Genomic DNA, 20215 nt, shown 5'->3' with positions numbered 1-20215 from the left:
TAATTAACATGTATGTGCCCTACCTGAATGCTCCTCAATTTATAAAGCAAACCCTAATGGATATGAACAATTTCATATCTTCCTGCACTATAATAGTTAGAGATTTGAACATCCTTTGGTCAATTCTGGATAGATCCTCCAAGGAGAAACTAAACAAAGAAATAATGGGCTTAAACTTAACCCTTAACAGACATCACAGAATATTTCATTCTAATTAAACTGAATATACATTCTTCTCATTAGCCCATGGATCATCCTCCAAAATTGATCATATCTTAGGACACAAATCTAACTTCAACAAATTCAAAAGAACAGAAATTATTCCTTGTATCTTCTCGGACCCTCAAGGAATAAAGGTTGAACTCAATAGCAACAGAAATCTTCATACTCAAAGTCATGGAAACTAAATAACCTTAGGTTGAATGATACCTGGATCAAAGATGAGATTAAGAAGGAAATCATCAAATTTTTGGAACAAAATGATAATGAAGACACAAATTATCAAAACCTGAAATACTGCAAAGGCCGTCCTAAGAGGGAAATTTATAGCATTAGAAGGCTTCATCAAGAAAATAGAAAGAGAGGAAGTCAACAACCTAATGGGTCATCTCCAGCTGGAAAAGGAAGAACAATCCAACACCAAACCCAGCAGAAGAAAAGAAATAACCAAAATTAGAGCAGAATTAAATGAAACTGAAAACAAAAGAAACATTCAGAAGATCAATGAAACAAAAACTTGGTTCTTTGAAAAGATTAATAAAATTGATAAACTTTTGGCTAGCCTAACCAGAAAAGTAAAATCACTAATAATGTCAATCAAAAATGATAAAGGAAAAATAACAACAGATACCACAGAAATTCAAAAAATTCTCAATGATTACTACAAAAAAACTCTATTCTTAGAAATATGAAAATCTGGAGGAAATGGAAAAATACCTGGAAGCACGCCACCTTCCTAGACTCAATCAGAAAGAATTAGAAAATTTGAATAGACCTATATCAAGCACTGAAATAGCATCAACTATACAAACTCTCCCCAAAAAGAAAAGTCTGGGACCAGATGGCTTCACATCAAAATTCTAACAAACCTTCAAAGAGGAACTAGCACATCTATTACATAACCTTTTCTAAAACATAGAAAAAGAAGAAATCCTCCCCAACACATTCTCTGAAGCAAATATCACCCTGATCCCCAAAGCAGAAAAGGATCCAAACAAAGAAAGAAAACTATAGACCACTATCATTAATGACTATCAATGCAAAAATATTCAATAAGATCCTATACATTACAATCAAGTTGGTTTTATCCCAGGGTCGCAAAGTTGATTCAACATATGTAAATCTATAAATATAATACACCACATAAATAAAATAAAAAACAAAGACCATATAATTCTATCAATTGATACAGAAAAATCTTTTGATAACATCCAACATCATTTCATGATTAGAACACTTAAGAAAATAGGCTTAGATGGGACATTTCTTAAACTGATAGAGGCCATCTACAACAAACCCATAGCCAGTATCACATTGAATGAAGCAAAATTGAAAACATTTCCACTCAGATCTGGAACTAGACAAGGATGCCCATTGTCACCACTGCTATTCAACATAGTAATGGAAGTCCTTTCTGATCTCAATCAGGAAGAGAAGAGGATCGAATCAAATGAGGTCAGAGGAGGTCAAACCCTCACTCTTTGCAGATGACACCATAATCTTATACCTGGAAAACCCCAGGGACTCAACTACAAATCTCCTAGAAGTGATCAAGCAATATAGCAGTGTCTCAGAATACAAAATCATTATTTACAAATCACTAGCTTTTATATATACCAACAATAGTCAAGTCAAAAATATACCCAAGGACACTATTCCTTTTACAATAGTGCCAAAGAAGATTCTCAAATAGTCAATACATTATTGAGAAATAAAAGCAAACCAGGAGGCATCGTGTTATCAGACTTCAGGTTGTACTACAAATCTATAGTGACCAAAACTGCATGGTACTGACACAAAAATCGATATGTAGATATATGGAACAGAATAGAGAATCTGGAGATGAAGCCAGCCACATACCATCATTTGATCTTTGATAAGCCTAACAAAAACATACATTGCAGAAAAGATTCCCTATTTAACAAATGGTGCTGGAAGCACTGGCTAGTGACTTGTAGAAGACTGAAACTGGATCCTCACCTTTCACTACTAACAAAAATTGATTCTCACTAGATAAAAAATTTAAATTTAAGCCACGAAACTATAAAAATACTAGAAGAAAATGCAGGGAAAATATTGAAGGTATTGGCCTAGGAAAATATTTTATGAGGAGGAACCCCCTGGCAATCGAAGCAACACCAAAAATACGTTACTGGGATCTGATAAAGCTAAAAAGCTTCTGCACAGCCAAGGGCGCTGCAAGTAAAGCAACAGCCTTCAGAATGGGAGAAGATTTTTGCACATTATGATTCTGACAAAGGTCTGATAACTAGAATCTACAGAGAACTCAAATTAATCAATAAGAAAAGAACAAACAACCTCATTTCTTTGTGGGCAAGAGGCTTGAACAGAAACTTCTCTGAAGATGACAGGTGAATGGCCAACAAACACATGAAGAAATGCTCATCATCTTTAATCATCAGAGAAATGCAAATCAAAACCACTTTGAGAAATCACCTAACTCCAGGAAGATTAGCCCACATCACAAAATCCCCAAACTGCAGATATTAGCATGGATTTGGAGAGAAGAGAACACTCCTACACTGCTGGTGGGATTGCAAACTAATACAGCCATTTTGGAAAGAGGTATGGAGAAGTCTCAAGGAACTAAAAGTTGACCTCCTGTTTGATCCTGCAATTCCATGATTAGGTATCTAACCAGATGAACAAAAATCAATTTCCAAAAAAACATTCACACCAGAATGTTTATTGCAGCCCAATTCATAATTGCCAAGTCATGGAAGCATTCCAAATGCTCATCAATCCATGAATGGATTAACAAACTGTGGTATAAGTAAGCAATGGAATACTGTGCAGCCATAAAAAAGATGGAGACTTTACATCTTTTATGTTTACCTGGGTGGAGCTGGAACATATTCTTCTTAGTAAAGTATCCGAAGAATGGGGGAGGGGGAGTATCTGGTGTACTCAATACTATTATGAAACCAATATACCATCACTTACACATTCATACAAATGATAAAACACAAATATAGTCCAGAAAAAAAGGAGGGGAGGGGGGAGTGAGTAGAGAGTCGTATTTGGTGGGCTCTCACCTACTGTGCACAACGCAAGGGTATATTTCAAAACAACTAAGAGTATATTATAAATGTCCTACCACAAAAAATAAGTAAGTGAAGCGATGGTTCTATTAATCAGTTTGATTTAAGCATTCCATATTGTATATCAAATCATCACATTGTACCCCATAAATATATACAGTTATGATTTAATAAAAATTAAATTTTAAAAAAAGGATTCACTAAGCTGCTTTTTTCTTTATTCACTCTTGAGCAGGGTGGGATCTATTGCAACCTAAAAGCAATACCACTAGGATGGGTGGGTTTACCCTAGTCCAACTCCTTGTCCTCCAGGATGGTGTTGGATCCACTTTCAAATCTACAGCTAGAAACACAGTGATGTGCAGAATCCCAGGTCACTTCCAACTTCTATTGTTCTTTCATTCAGCCTCTTGCTAATGCCCTTGTCCTCTGGGCTGATGGAAAACTATAATTGCTGCTATGCCCTACTATCTTGGTGATTCTCCCAGCTCTCTCCCTGTCACACTTCTAAGCCACATTCCTTGGAATGCACTGGGCCATAACCAGTTTCCCCAATGCCTGTCCACTCATTCTCTGGGTTTGTCATATTTTCCTGACAGGTGTGAGATGATTAATTGCATGTGTCTACTTGACGGGTTATGGAGTGTCCAGATTAAACACTATTTGTGTGTGTGCCCATGTGGGTGTTTCCAGGTGAAATCAGCATTTGAATCTATGGTGTCAGGAAAGCAGATGGCCCTTCCCAAAGCAGGAGGCCCACTGAGGGCCTGAAAAGAACAAAATGTAGAGAAAGGAGGAGTTATTCCCTTTTTACTTTCTGCCTGCCCGCTCAAGCTGGGACATCTCATCCCATGTTCCCTGAATCTGGGACAGGGATTTGTGCCCTGGTCCTCAGACTCAAGGACACCACCAGCTTTCCTGGGTATCCAGCTTACAGATGGCAGATAGTGGGACATCCCAGCCTCCACAACCATGCAAGCAAATACATATATATATATGTATTTATACGTATAAATATATATACACAGAACGAGTAAGACACATATATCTGTTCTGCTCCTGTAAAGAGCCCTGACTAATACAGGAGGTGACACGGAATCAGTTCTAGGATAGACCAGGCTCCGAGTCAGGGAGGAGATGGGGGAGGGTTCCAGAGCATCTTTCTAGCTCCTCTCAGGTTCTCTCTTATATGAAGCAAATTGAAGGGGCCTGAATCAAGGTCACCTCTATTGGCTTTAAAGTTCTCATCCATTCTCTTATATTGTAATATCAGTCTTCACGTCAGCGTTAGTGTTGGATGCCGAGACGTTTCATCTATGACTGCAACCTACTGGAATCTAACAAGAAGGTGAGAACAGCTACACTCAAATGATACTCTGAGGGAAAACACCAGACTGTCTATCAACAAATGTGTTTGTTTATGTGATGTCTAGGTGCCAAAGATCACTTTAAGTATTTCACAAACATTATCTCATTTAATTCTCTCATACAACCCAAGTATGCCTCCAATCCTTTTTGTATGCACACAGACATAAGTGGGGTTAAACTATGTAAGTTTACATTGTCTTCAAACACATGATTTTTAACAGCTGCATAATACTGTGCCAAATGTAGCATGATTTATTTAAGCTTTCTTTTTCTTTACGTTTGGACTGATTCCTAGTTTTCATGACTACAAACTATGTTTTGAAGAATATTCTTTTATAATAATCCTTGCATTTATTATTTGTCCTTAGATTCAGTTTTTACAAGAGAAATTTCTGGGTCAAAAAGATAAATTTGGAACTATGTATACTTACTTTAGAAGTAGATGAAAATGCCAGTTTTTTGACATCTTCTCCAGCCCTTGGTATTATTCCTCAATGCCCTATAAACATAATGCACAAAAGGGAGCTTTTTGTTTGTGGGAATGAGATAGAGGTGTGTGAGAGAGAGAGAGAGTAAAGAAAAAAAGAAATTTGAGGAGGGTCAAAAAGACATACACAAGAAGTCCACAGATGGCACAAGTTGCTGTAGCAACGGATATACACTGTCAAGGGTTCAGAAAGAGAGAGAAAAAATATAGGCAATAAGTGATATGTTTTGAGAACTTGTACTGAAATTATTTAGGTGAAACACTATATAACCTGTGCATTTAAATATCAGAACCTGTGAAAAACAGTCGACAGCAAAAATTGGTACCAGAATCTCTCCTTTATAAAAAACGCTGAGAAAAATATGTAACCTTATATTAAAATAAGTGGCTGCGTTCTTTTTACTACTCATCATCTCTCCATCTGTGGATGCTGGAAATAAGGAAATGACAGGATAAAGTCCTTACTCCCAAAAGCTCACTGTCAAGTAGAGAAAAACAATATACAAATAAATAATTACACTAGAAGCTGATAAGTATCATTCCAGTGATGTCAACAAATGCATAAAGTAGGAAGTGACCAACTCTGCCTAGGGAGACAGAGCAGCTTGACCTGAGCATCTAAGTGAGGTCTTAAAGGTTGAACAGGAGTTTTCCAAGCAGAGAAGGAGAAGAAAGACTTTCCAGGGAAAACAGAGAGCTTGGACTCCATCCTATGGGTCAGAGTGTCCCAGCTTCTATGCCTTGCATGGGTTACAGATATGTACCAAAATTCTGATGCACTCTACCCACAGGATGGCCAGGTGAGGCCTGGGCAGCTGGCATCCCTGGGTTAGTGCCCTCCAGCCCTGAACAGCTTTGTCCCCTTATTCACATATGCCATTGAAATGCAATCTGCTACGTGCACTGTAATGAGAAAAATGTTAGAAAACACTGCCAGGGGAAGCTGAGAGGTGACAGAGGTTTGTAAGACCACAATAGTAATAAAACCATATTGGAATTTTTAAAAGTTAGCTCCGTTGTCATGATGGCAGCCTGGAGTGGAGTGAGCCTGCTTATCAAGAGAAGGAACACAAGGCTATAATAGATGGTATTATATGATCAAATACATTCGCTGCCCCACCCTACAAGGCCCCTCCTTTAGGAGGACCACACTCCTGCCCCGGACGTCAGGCGTGGCCAGTGGAGTATGAGTGGACAGGCCCTGTGCCCTCCCCTTGTTGGCAGGAGCTCAGAGGGTCCACTCTTCTTTTCCCTCGGTCAAGAGACCAGCACCTCCTGACAGAGTCAGCCTGGAGTGAAAAGAGCATGAAGCAGGACTGCGCTGTCCCGCAAAGGCCATTAATGTGAGCGAAACGTGGGTCTTTGTTGCTGCAGACCTTTGAGGTTTGCAGGTTTGTTGTTACAGTGTAAGGTGACGAACACAGAAGGGTATGTACTTGTACAAGCTTGAGAACGCGAGTGCTTGACCGGACCAGTCATCTCAGAGTCAAAAAGTCCATCAGCGGAGTGTCTAAGATGCTTAAGTCAGAAGGGGAGCATGCTCCACTCCAGTGGCCCCGATCAAGGGAGTGAGACTCCCTTGGGGATCACTGTCCTGCAGGGTGGTTGCAGCACAGCTCTGGCACTCCTCCAGCAGCGCTTCTGTGACCATCTGCTCCACCAGACTTCATCTAAGTGGGAAGAAGCTCATTTCCTATGGGTAATTCTCCAGTTTATGTGGAGAAGTGGAGAATTGGAATGTTGGCTTTCTCCTTGTCGTCTCCTGGATTTCACTCTCGTAAACAAAACCAAGCTTCAGCATGTAGGAGCACTGGTCACTGCCCTAGAATTTACTATGGATTTCACTTAGGGAATGGACAAGATGACTTATACTACATAGCAGACATTTTACTGGGGCACAGCAGGGCGGGGGGTGATTAAATTAGTTTTTCTCCCCAAACTCTCTTCTCAGCCTCCCAACTAAAACGTTTCTCCATTGCCCAGCCTCCCCACCCCCATCCCTGGACCACTGCTCTGGGCCATCTACAAATGCACTATAGTGAGCATGGTTTAACTGGCCGTGCTTAATGCAGGCCAGGCACCCAGACAGCTGGTTAACCTGAAACCCACATCCACCTGTAGTTCCATCCTTCTCCCTCCTAAGCAGCCTAGAAGAACTAGAGATCTAGAAGTCTGGTTCTAGTGTGTGGATTTCCACTTAGTCGTGGGGTTTTCTGTTCACAGTAGTTTGAAAATTTAAAAAATGGTCTGAATATGTGACATGTCTAGCTGATGCCAGTAGTCACTTACATCTTAATTTGAGGTTTAATTTAATTAGGTTCTTTTCTCCTAACAACCAGTTGGAATCCTCGCTCTGAGGAAACAAGAGTCTCAGTGACAGATGGAGTAGGGGAGGAAGGAATCAAGGGTTGAGAGACGCACTGCCAGCAGCCCTGGGGAGGCCACCCTGGGGTCACTGCACAGCAGGGAGGATCCAGAAGCTGGAAGAGGGCCCTGGAAAGCAGAGCCCCCTTGTCCATTTCACAGTTTGGCCCAGGACCAGCTCTGAGACAGCTTGTATTCTGTCCACATCGTTCCCCTGAAATCTTCACGCAAACCACCAGCAGAAATCTTGCAACAGTTGGTGACACTGAGAAACGAGGAGGAAAGAATGTGCCTGTGCTCCACCCTTGACATCAGTGAGCGGCTTACCTTTTGGGTGAGGTCACTGGCTTCGTTGATGTACCGATCTCGCTCCTTTTCCAGCTGAAAAATGATCTTTCTCTGCTTCTGAGCCTCATCCTTGTAGTTCTGGATTTCTTCTTCCAAATTCCTCTTGGCTTGTTCATGGAGCTTTACCAGGTCTATCTGCTTCTGGGTCGCGTTGATGGCCTTGAGCATATTCTAAAAATAAGGGCAGCAAAGCAGTCACATTACTCACAGTCTTGGAGGATTTCTAGTCACGTTTACCCCCTGACTCATACCTAAAATAATCAGGTGCTTTGTGTTTTGGGTGAGCAAAAATAATCGTATTCTCTAAAGCTTATTTCAGAGCTTGTTACGTTAACTTTGCACAAGGCACTTTAAACACATACAAATGAACTTAGCAAACACGGCATCCCTAAGAAATGGACACAGTATTGCTCCCATTTGAGGAGTTGGAAACTGAGAACAAAGGGTTAAGCTACTTGCCTACAAGTTAATAAAACAGGAAACTGGCAGAGCCAGGATTTGAATCCATGGTCAGCTGACCCCAAAGTCCACACTTTGAACCTCTAACCCAGCTCTTGCTTTTACCTACCGAGGTTGGAACAACTGAACCTAATCACATAACTCAGGCTTTGACTATAAAGTAAGATAAAAATCAGCTTATTAAAAAATGCGGATTCCTAGAATGAACACATGACCCAACAATTTCACTCCTGAGTATACATGCACACCCAAAAGAAATGATAACAAAAACTTGCCCATGAATGTTCATGGTGACGGTATTCACAAACTCCTAAAGATGGAAACAACTCAAATGTCCATCAACTGATAGACAATGAAGTCTACCCATGTAGTAGAATATTATCCAGCCATGGAAGGAATAACATAACTGATACACACTACAACAGGAAAGAAACTTGAAAACACAGTTGTGAGAGACCTTATAAAAGGTCACATCATGTAGGGTCTTGTTTTCATAAATATCCAGAATAGAAGAATCTAGAGAAACAGAGGATTGGTGGTTGTCAAGGGTGGGGGGATATGGGGATAGGGTTTCCTTCTGGGGGTAATGAGGATGTTCTGGAACTAGATGGTAGTTCTGGTTGTACAACATTGTGAATGTACTAAATGCCACTAAGGGTAAATTTGTGTTATCTGAATTTTACCACAATAAAAATTTATCCTAGTTTTTTTTTTTAATGCAGATTTGGATGTTCCAATTCCAGTTTCGGATTCAGTGGGTCTGGTATATGACCAGGGCATCTAACATCCTTTTTTAAGTGTATTGGTGATTTCTGGTGCTGAAATGGAAGCGGCGTGGGTTGGTTGCCCAAGTTTCTCTGAAGTACAGGCTTAATAGCAGTGCAATCTGGCCACCACACTCGTGCAAGAGCATCCACCTCTTTATCCCCAACTGAATGAAGCAAATGACCCTTCCCAGGGACTTTTGAAATACAGCCTTTAGATTTTCACAATTCAGTAAAGATGTAAACCTGGGAGCTGTTAGTGACAACGATTGTTTCCCAAATGGACTGGAAAACAGAGAGACTTTCTTCATTGAAAGAGGAATGAACCAAAAACTCAGCAGGAAGTCTACTGATGGGAAAGGAAGGCTTGCGTTCCAAGAGTGCCAGGTTCCAACTGGCTGCGGGGCCCAGAAGTATTCTTGAGTTCCATGAAGCACCTTATAGTTACTTCTTTAATCTCTAACCAACACAGAACCTGCAGCTAGGTCTGATAACCACTGGGCTATGCACAGGTAGAATGCCCGTTAAACGTTGGTTGAGCAACAGTGTAGAAAGCAGAAAAGGTCAACTTTATTTTCAGGTGTTGGGTTAAACATTCATTGTATAAAAGATAAAGCTGCTTCAACATGACACTGAAAGAACCAAAATAATATTCATGTTGCTGCCTGTCAACACTATGTCACTCATTCCTTGGATGAAGGTGGCATTTCAAGTCAGTGGGGAAAGAATGTATTATCAATAAAAGTTGATTTTCTACTTGCAGAGCTGGGTGCTGTGCTAAGACTGAGAATGAAAGAAAAAAAAAAGTATAACCTGCCCTAAAGGAAGAAATTGCATTAATCAAATCAAACAAATAAATGTAAAATTACCATTCTGCTATGCATCTTATCATGGTAGAAAACCTGTTAGTTGTTTACTAGCATATATAAAATATAAATGGATCAAATGTTGTATGTTAAAAATAAACTTAAAAATCTAAACCAAATATAATTGTTTTTATGTAAAAAATTATAGACTAAAGGAATAGCTTCCAGGATTGTTTAAAAAAATTTTTTTCAATGATTTTTTTAAAGAGGTTTTAGCACGTAAACAGCTAATCTCCTACCATTTCCTGAGATTCTCTAAAGCCTAAATAGTCTACTTTAGTCTGTGTTGTTAACATTGGTTCAATTCTGAGAAACCTAAAGAATTAATGAAAGTCAGAATGAGCAAGTATAACCCATTTCTACTTTGATGAGATAAAGCTGTCTTGGCCAAAAGCCATCGCACTGTCTGCTTGGAAGCAGCCTCCTCCTTCCATGGTTGGCCTCTGGTTTCTTCCTTCCTGTAGGAAATCCTTGAGCAGGAAAATTATCCTGCATACTTGAAAGTAGTTCATCTAAGAAATGAACTACTTGAAAGTAGTTCATCTAAGAAATGAACTACTTTCATTCAGGAGTCTTCTGAAAGGGGGCAAGAAAGATAGGAGGATTCTTCATTTAAGAAGGATCTCCAAGTCTCTCCAAGTTCCTCCAACTCCTCCATCAGCTTTGAGCCCCATGGAGCTCAAAGATAACAAGAGGTAAGGACCGAGGACAAAAGTCAAACTGACAACAATCCTGAAAAGATGGAGAAAAGCTTAAAGGTTTCATATCACTGATCTGCCATTCTTACACCTAACACCTCAGAGTTAAAAATTAATTAGCACTCACTTGTAATTTTTGGATTAGCAAAAGTTGTAGATTACAGATATTAAATTCAGAAATTTTGGTCCACTGCTTATGGTGCCAAATAACACATTAGCAATGAAAACAGAATCCACAAAATACTCTGAAAGCCCCTGCTGGCTTATATGCTAATTCTCCAAAGTCTTTTTGTATTCTCAGGTGATAATGCAGTTTCAATTTATGGCCAGTGACTATAGGCAGCTGCTTAGAGGAAAAGTAAGCACTATTATTTATTCTAATCTACTTTTGTTTGCCTCAGGGTTTTTTTTCCCCATAGGTAGATGCTGTAGCACTAAAGAAAGGTACCCATTTACTAGTGTTACTGTAACAAACTCACCTTGTTTAGTATGTCCCTTTCTCTCATAAGCTCATCCATTGCTTTCTTATCAAGTTCTGCTTGTTTCTTTGAAGACTCCACCTCTAAATAGTAACAGAGGGAGGGAAATAATAATAAGTGCAGAGTCAACCTTAAGAACCTGCCAAAAGGGCGGCGCCTGTGGCTCAGCGGGTAGGGCGCCGGTCCCATATGCCGGAGGTGGCGGGTTCAAACCCAGCCCCGGCCAAATTAAAAAAAAAAAAAAAAAAAAAGAACCTGCCAAAACCAAAGTGATACAAAAACTGCTTTACAAGGCTAGGCACCCATGCTCAGTGGTTAGGGTGCCGGCCACATAATGAGGCAGGCTGGTTTGAACCCAGCCCAGGCCTGCTAAACAACAACGACAACTGCAACAAAATAATAGCCTAGCATTGTGGTGGGCACTTGTAGTCCCAGCTACTTGGGAGGCTGAGGCAAGAGAATCACTTAAGCCCAAGAGTTTGAGGTTGCTGTGAGCTGTGATGCTGCAGGACTCTACAGAGGGTGACATAGTAAGACTCTGTCTCAAAAAAAAAAAACTGCTTTACATGTCTCTGTAGCTATAAAGCTACTATTAATCGAGTGTTACGTGATTTTAGTTATGATTCATTGAGGTAGGTCTTCCTGTTCCACTAAACAGATAGAAACTAAGGCTTAGATTGAGCCATTTGCCAAAAGTCTGAAGCCAATAGGTTTCAGGGCTAATATTAGAAACTAGATTTATGGCCAGATGCGGCGGCTCATGCCTGTAATCTTAGCATTTTGAGAGACTGAGGCGGGTGGATTGCTTGAACTCAGGAGTTCAAGACCAGCCTAAGCAAGAGTAAGACCCAGTCTCTACTAAAAACAAAAAAACAGCCGGGCATAGTAGCACACTCTTATAGTCCCAGCTACTTGGGAGGCTGAAGCAAGAGGATTGCTCAAGCCCAAGAGTTTGAGGTTGCTGTGAGCTATGACAGCATGGCAATATACCCAGGGCGACAGAGTGACTCTATCTCAAAAATAAATAAATAAATAAACTAGATTTGCCTGATTTTTTTCAAAAAAGTCCTTGCTTTTTTTTATACAAAAAGAAATACAAAATGAAATTAGAAATACCTAGATCAACAAAAGGGAAAAAAATTGAAATCAGCCAGAATTTTACTTAGTATTTTGATATGTCTTTTTCCAGGCTTATTTGGTTATTTCCATATACAGATATATTTGTGTATAGTAGTATAAATAAATAAATGTTTATTTATAAATACACACATACCCCAAAGGGAATCAGAATACAGTACTATTTTGTAGCTTCATTTTATAATTAACAAACATAGACTAAACATCTTTTTATATTATATATGTGCACCAACATCAGAGTTTTTATTAACTCTGTAGTTTTTCACTGTGTAGAAATACATAATTTATTTAACCAATTTCCCATTTTAACATTTAGGCTGTTTCCAATTTTTTTTTTTTTGTAGTTGTAAGCAATAATCCTGTGAAAGTTCTTACTCATTTTTCCCTCTGCAAGAGGAAATCTTGGATCAAAGGGGATTTTTTTAAAGACATTTCTCTCCTACTACCAAATTTCTGTCTAGAAAATTAATAGCAATTTAAATCTACCTCCAAACCACCACTGAATATTATCATTCTCTTTGATCTTTGACAATCTGATAGATTTTTTAAAACTAGTAAGTCAGTACTTAATTTGCATTTCATTTATTAGTAGTAAATTGACTACTTTTTCATGTTCTGTGACCATTTATTTGTATTTGTTTTTTTTAATCGCCCACATTTTCCTTTTGCCTTTTTTTTCATGAATTGTTTATCCTTTCCATGGATTTTTTTTTTTTTTTTTGGTTCAGTTTTTGGCCGGGACTGGGTTTGAACCCGCCACCTCCAGCATATGGGGCTGGCGCCCTACTCCTTTGAGCCACAGGCGCCGCCCATCCATGGATGTTTTTTAAAGCTCTTTATGTAGAAAAAAGATACTAACTTTGACATCTTTTGGTCAATTTGCTTTTACTTATAGTGTTTTGCTATATAGAAAATTTAATTTTTGTTTCATTGAATCTCTCAAGCTTGGCTTTATGGTGTCAACATTTGGTATGAACTTTTTCCCCCCCAAGAAGTAGCTTATTGCCATGCTAGCATTTTCTTAACAATCAATACTGTACACTGGTATGAAATAACACCTCATCTTAGACGATAATCTTGGGTCTTTTCTGGCCTTTCCAATCATTTCCATTGATCTGTTTATTTGTCACTATACCATTCAGTTATTGAAGCTTAATAATACATTTAAATGTCTGGTAAGGCAAATGTTCTGTCATCATTCTTTTCTCCCAGAATTTTCTAGCTATTATCATATGTTTATTCTCCTGTAGAAATTCTAGAATCAATTTTTGAGTCCCATACAATGTAACTCACTAAATTTTTATAAGAAAAATTAAATGTGTAGATTAAGTTGGACAGGTTTATATCTTTATCCTATTGAATTCTCCCATCTAGGACCTTGGTATATTTCTCCATCTTTCAAGTTTTCCTTTATATCCCCCAATAGATTTTTTTACATATAGGTCTCGTGAATATCTTCGTAACTTTATTCATAGATATTTTATTACGTTAGTTGCTATTCTGAAAAGGAGTTTTCAGAATAGTTTTCATATAGTCTGATTTGGGGATATGAAAAAAATATGGGATGTCCATAAAGTTCATGTGCAATTTACTATGTTAAATTACTTAAAATTGCACATGAACTTTATGTCCACCCTGTATATTGATATCTGTTTATTTATTTTATAACTTGCCTTCTATTTGAACTCCCTGGTCAGTTCTGGCAGTTTTTTAGTTCATTTCTTGGGTTTTGTGGTAGAAAATTATACCACGTGGAAGACTCGTGCTTCTAACCATTATGCCCAATGGCACTCTTTGATCAGGTACATCAAAAGGAAGAAGTCCCTAGGAAGGGATACCTATACCTATGTTAAGGATACCTATAAAGTAATCAGAAGCCAAATAATGATGACTTCATAGGATAAAGAATTAGGTTCAAGGCTGAATGGGTAAAAGCAAAAAAAATCAAAGCTTAGAACTGTTTCAAGCAAAAAAAATACATATATATACAGAAATTTAAATATGGAAGTGTTTGACAGTCACTCAGCCAACTACAAAACATGCTTCTTGTTCCGTTTGCCTTCATATCTGTCACTAACGACATTGGGCTGCAAACTTGCTCTAGACAGGTTCCCTGAAGGCAGAGCCCTCCACACACCCAGGGCCTAGCATGGTGTCTGCACGTGGTCTGCACTCAGCTTATTGAGTGGATGAATGGAGAAACTGCCGATAAGCTGCAACTGCACCTTGATACAAGATTTCCTCATGTCTCAGAAACAAAAAAATCTGTACTTCTCAAAGACTTAGGCGGCAAATATTTCTAATAATTCTATCCAGAGATTTAGATTTCACCTAACTTATGATGGGACAATGTAGGCTTCTGTACTTTTGTGTGTATTCTCTCATTCAGGGATTTGTAACCCACAGTAGCCTTTGTGAGGTCAGTGGGGCACCGGAGTTCCTGCCTCATTTTCCAGCATAGTTGGAACTCACACCCAGATTCCTCATCTCCAAGTCCAGAGCTGTTTCTGACACACCAAAGTTGACAAGGATCCTCTGTTTTAAATTATATTCTTATTCAGAAAACAATAGTATATCTAGATGACGATAGATGACACTTGATTAGCACTTACCGTGCCAGGTGTCAACTGCAAGGGTTCTACGTGTGTTAGTTCATTCCATCCCCCAACAAAGAGATGTGATGGAGGGAGGAGCTAACCCCAGGCAGCTCTGGCTCCAGAGTTTGTACCCTTACTGACTTCTCTGTACCTGCCTGTGGCACCTAAATTTGTCCTCTACAGGTCGTTTGCAGCTATGCAAAACAGGGGTTCATCACATGGTAAGGTACTAGCAGAGAAGCGATGTTAGAAGCCATTTATTTTTGTTCCACTGATTCTCGATGCAATACGTGTATTGTCCCAGATACTGCTAATGAGGGATTTCATTTTACTTTATCCCCATCTTCTGTGGATAAAGAGAACTAGAGCAAAAGGTCATGTAGACCCCAGACCTAAGAGTTTAAGTTACCAACTCCACTGACAAGTACAAAGTGATACTTGAAGTTGGATTTACACTGTGCTGATAAAATCTGTGAAAGAATTATTTTAAGGTAAGAGAGTTGAAACTATTCAAATTGATGCCCCCACATGTTGAACGTTTACCAGTTTGAGTGTTGTTTTACTGTTTCCTTTGGCATGGTTTGTGTTTGTACACATGGAAACTTGACAGCATTAGTCACCAATGAAACTTTTGTAAATTAAGGAAGCCAGAATTGTTTACCTCTCTCTAGGCCCAAGATCTGATTTTTTAGGGTTTCCTTGTGCTGTTCCACTTCTGACTTTTGCTCTTCAATCTGACGCAACTTTTTATGGATTTGTTCTCGGATTTTGTTGAGCTTCCCAATGTCAATGCGCATCTGATGGACTTCTTCCTCTTTGGCCTATAATTAGGGAGAAAGAATTAACCAGGACACTATGTAAATAAGGGGCCAGTGTCTGGATGATGGTAAATTCAGAAGCAATATGAGGAAAAGTTCTCCCTTGTCAGTGTGAAGTTGTTCTCTGAGATGAAGTCAAAGCATACACTGTTTGGTTTTGAAAGAAGTTGAGAAACTCTATTCTCTGAATAAAATACGTGGCTATATAAACTAAAAATAACACAAAGACTAATGAAATCCAATGTTTTAAGGTACATGTAATTATGGGATCAAACAAGAAAAAAAATGCTAAATTTTATGTATTAAAAACATGGGAATTGGGGCGGCGCCTGTGGCTCAGTCGGTAGGACGCTGGCCCCATATACCGAGGGTGGCGGGTTCAAACCCGGCCCCGGCCAAACTACAACCAAAAAATAGCTGGGCGCTGTGGCAGGTGCCTGTAGTCCCAGCTACTCAGGAGGCTGAGGCAAGAGAATCACTTAAGCCCAGGAGTAGGAGGTTGCTGTGAGCTGTGTGATGCCACGGCACTCTACCGAGGGCCATAAAGTGAGACTCTGTCTCTACAAAAAAAAAAAAAACATGGGAATTGGAGCGGTGCCTGTGGCTCAAAGGAGTAGGGTACTGGCCCCATGTACTGGAGGTGGTGGGTTCAAACCCAGCCCTGGCCAAAAACTGCAAAAAAAAAAAAAAAACCACGGGAATTGTGGCTTATAGGTGCAGATGGTCACACCTGTAATTCTAGCACTCTGGGAGGCCTATGCAGAAGCATTGCTTGAGCTCGTGAGTTGCAGATCAGCCTAAGCATCAGCAAGATCCCACCTCAACTAAAATCAGAAAAATTAGCCAGGCATGGTGACACAGGCCTATAGTCTCACCTACTCAGGAGGCTCAGGGGAACTCTTAAGCGTAGGAGTTTGAGGTTGCTATGAGCTATGATGACACCACTGCACTCTACCCAGGACCAAAGAGTGAGACTCTGTCTCAAAAAATACATATATGTGGGCTCGGTGCCCATAGCTCAGTGAGTAGGGCACCATCCACATACACCGAAGGGGGTGGGTTCAAGCCCAGCCCAGGCCTGCTAAACAACAATGACAACTGCAACCAAAATAAGATAAAATAGCCAGCCATTGTGGCAGGCGCCTGTAGTCCCAGCTACCCAGGAGGCTGAGGCAAGAGAATCACTTAAGGCCAAGACCCCAAGATTTGGAGGTTGCTGTGAGCTGTGATGCCACTGCACTCTACCAAGGGCAATATAGTGAGACTCTGTCTCAAAAAACAACAAAAAAATAAATGTGGATTGTGTATCCAAATACTGTATTTGATTAGCAATTTTCATGAACTTATAAAGTGATCCCTTTAAGAAGGTTACTTACATGCTATAAAATATTCAAACACTGTTTTGGAACCATGAGGCCACTGTCACCCAGTTTCATACACTAGAGAAGGGGTCCTCCTTCCCCAACATATGTTAATTTATGGACATACAACAGACAGGTGGACCGGGCCGTATGAATACGCAACCTATGTGATTGCAAAAGGTATGAAAAAAGTAATCCCAAAAAAGGAAATCACTCCATTTTTGTGTATGGACTTCAAGTTTTATGGATCTTTTTTAAAATTTGAATTAAATTAAATTTTTTTTAAATTTTCAATTAGAAATAAAAGGAAAATAAGCTCAGTATTCTTCTACAAAGGTTAGCAATTATATCAGCTCACGACAATGAGGAAACTGAAATTAGCTGTTCATTTTATCCTCAGATTATTACTAAAGGCTAAATCCCATTCAGTTCAGGATCTGATAACAGAAACAGTGCATCTTTCAAGATGCCCCATTCGTGTTATCAAAGGAGAGAATTAATAGCCTAAGTCTTTTTATTTTAATTTCACTTTAGAGCTAACATATAATTTTTACTTAAGTAGTCATCTCACTTACACTTCAATCTACTGCCTTCTATAAGGAGTGGTGTCAAGTCAACCCATTCTGCTTTTTTTTTTTTTTTAATTCTATCCGGGTGACTTTTTATTTATATTTTTTTGCAGTTTTTGGCCAGGGCCAGGTCTGAACCCGCCACCTCTGGCATATGGGGCTGGCGCCCTACCCCTTTGAGCCACAGGAGCCACCCCTATTCTGCTTTAAATTTTCCTCAGCCTCTGACCCTATTGGGATCCAATGAGTTAACCTTAAAGCCTCCTCCAATTCTGAATGTTCTATTTCAGTGGTGTTTAAGCCAGACCCTGAGGTTGGACTTCAGAAAAAATCCTGGAAACCTCCTCTATTTCTGGGATGCATATAACACAAGATGCCAAGATGTGTAAATAAGTGTGTGTGTGCCTGGGTATGCTTTCATCAGATTCCCAAAAGATACTGTGACACCGAAGTGTTATAGTTCACTGCTCAAATCTGTGTCTTATTCCTGCTAATTCCTCTTATTCCTGCTTATTCCTCTTTTTAGGCCCAGCATTCTAACGCAACCAGAGTAGGGAGTAGTGATGTTTTCAGATTTAAAGTGATGGACTTAAAGCTGCTCTGTTAAGTACGTGGGCGTACAGTATGTATCTGAGCATAAACTGTTATCCAGACTTAGCCTGCAAGCACTCTTCAGTGAGGGTAAGGGAAAGGACAGGAAAACGTCTTGAAATGTACATTGGACAGAAGAAAAAATCATGATTCCACAATCCTGTAAGTAAATACTAAATAGTACCAGCCCCCAGCCCTCCCTTTCTCCATATAAATAGTAAAATATAATCTGAATTATTTGCTACTCATGCATATGAATGGTTTCTAGCTCTGAGCAACTGGTTACTTGCAAGGCTAATTACAGAGATGAATATCTGAGCTCGTTCTGGAAACCATTTGCATAAAACCATATGATCAATAATCAGCTTTGTGATTTTATAAGTAAGACTGGAAGTTACTCAACTGTCTGCTTCTAGGCATAAAGCAATCACCGTAGGCTTGCACCTGCGTCTCATGTGCCAAAGTACTCAGCAGAGCTAACGCAGGCTGTCCAACCCAGGGCTCCAAACACAAAGGCAAACCCCTGTTAATAGGTAATGAGGAAGGAAGAGCTAGGGAACAGACATGTCACTTGAGTTTACTTTGAGCTCAAACGCTTTCTGCTGGTTTTCCTGGGATAGCTGCTCACAAATCAAATTGTGTTGTTCATTTTCTTGCTGAAGTTTAGTATTTCTCATCTGAAACTGCTCGAGTTCCTTTGCAGCTCTCTCATTCAATATCTGAAAAGCATGGAACGAGCTGGTTAATGCTTTTTAATGTGATTACAATACAGATATATCGTATCGGGTATATATCGTATATACGCAAAGGAAGCCCCACAAACCTTCTGGGAAGATAAGAGCAACTCTGCTTTTTTTGTCTTTGTAGAAATTGTTCTTTATCCCTGATGATAGCACTAACACACTCAAATATGATGAATGTTAAATTGCTGGAGAAAATGATGCCTTTTAATGAATACCACAGCGAGCGTAATTTTTTTCTGAGAGCTTTGGGAAGTCTTGTTCACAGGTGGTGGATAAATATTTTAATGCCTGTTTGCCATTTGGCTGGCTTCACATACGCAACAATTGCTATAATCATTGCAAATGAGCAGAGATTCAAATGGGTTTTATCATCTGTGGGGCTCAGAAGCTCCATCTTCAGAAGCAAATCCTGCATTAACATGCCTACGACATTTTCATCAACAGAAACGTTCACTAACACCAACACAGAGACAATTCCCTTTTAATCCAACTTAAGTCAAAACCGTGGAACAGCAGTGGAGTGATTTATAATCTGCCTGACTTCAGTGTCAACCAGATTTTCCTCTTCCCTATCTAGAAGAAACCATGTCTAGCCTGAGCAGACATGGTTTTATAAAAACAAAGGATTATCTGTTGGGTAGTCATTTCTATTGGGGGAATATTGGAGATGTGGAGGGAGAGCAAATGGACTGAAGGAGGAGGAAAAGAAAGAGATGAAAGCTTATGTATTTTCTCCAAAATATAACTTTCAGGCATGTAAAAATTAAACATGAAAAGATAACATCTGACTCCCCATCGACAGGGACAAATAAAATGTAACTAGCAATGAAATGAAATAAAATGTAACCAGAAATGAAATGAAATTGTGTTTTACGTGAGTCCTGGATATTGCCAAACAAAGCACTGTAGTTTGATCCTGATATCCAAAAGCCTCTCTCTTAAATCTTATGCTCAAAGAAGTCTTAGGTTTTTCTCCTAGAGATAGCACATTGTGAATTATCTATTTCACTTCTGGCTTCATATAAAATTAATAAAGCAACTGACAAAAATGCGTTCTGATTTCTATTTTTGTTTTAAGTAGAAAATGCTATGTGACTTGACAGTTCTTTGGAAACAAACTCCTTGAGGGAAAATATTTTTAAGAAAAGCCTTTTCAGGCCAGGCCCTATGGCTCATGTCTGTAATCCTAGAACTCTGGGAGGCCAAGGAATGGGAGGTAGATTGAGCTCACAAGTTTGAGACCAGCTTGAGCAAGATCAAGATCCCATCTCTACCAAAAATAAGG

The 20215-nt window shown here is 39.4% G+C and overlaps 1 protein-coding gene across 1 annotated transcript in view; it reads right to left on the bottom strand.

Annotated features, from left to right (window-relative positions):
• The window catches only part of CFAP58 (cilia and flagella associated protein 58), a 124226-nt gene that overhangs the window by 83854 nt on the left and 20157 nt on the right, over positions 1-20215 (bottom strand). Inside the window, exons 6-9 of the mRNA XM_053583513.1 lie at positions 18769-18906; positions 15510-15669; positions 11115-11197; positions 7828-8019 (exon numbers count right to left, since the gene is read on the bottom strand). Coding sequence (XP_053439488.1) covers positions 7828-8019; positions 11115-11197; positions 15510-15669; positions 18769-18906 — 573 coding nt within the window. The remainder of the gene's footprint in view (positions 1-7827; positions 8020-11114; positions 11198-15509; positions 15670-18768; positions 18907-20215) is intronic.

The sequence above is a fragment of the Nycticebus coucang genome, chromosome 3, assembly GCF_027406575.1.
Source record: "Nycticebus coucang isolate mNycCou1 chromosome 3, mNycCou1.pri, whole genome shotgun sequence".
NCBI classification, from domain to species: Eukaryota; Metazoa; Chordata; class Mammalia; order Primates; family Lorisidae; genus Nycticebus; species Nycticebus coucang.
Note: the sequence above shows the minus strand (reverse complement) of the source record. Positions and strands in the feature narration are given on the sequence as shown.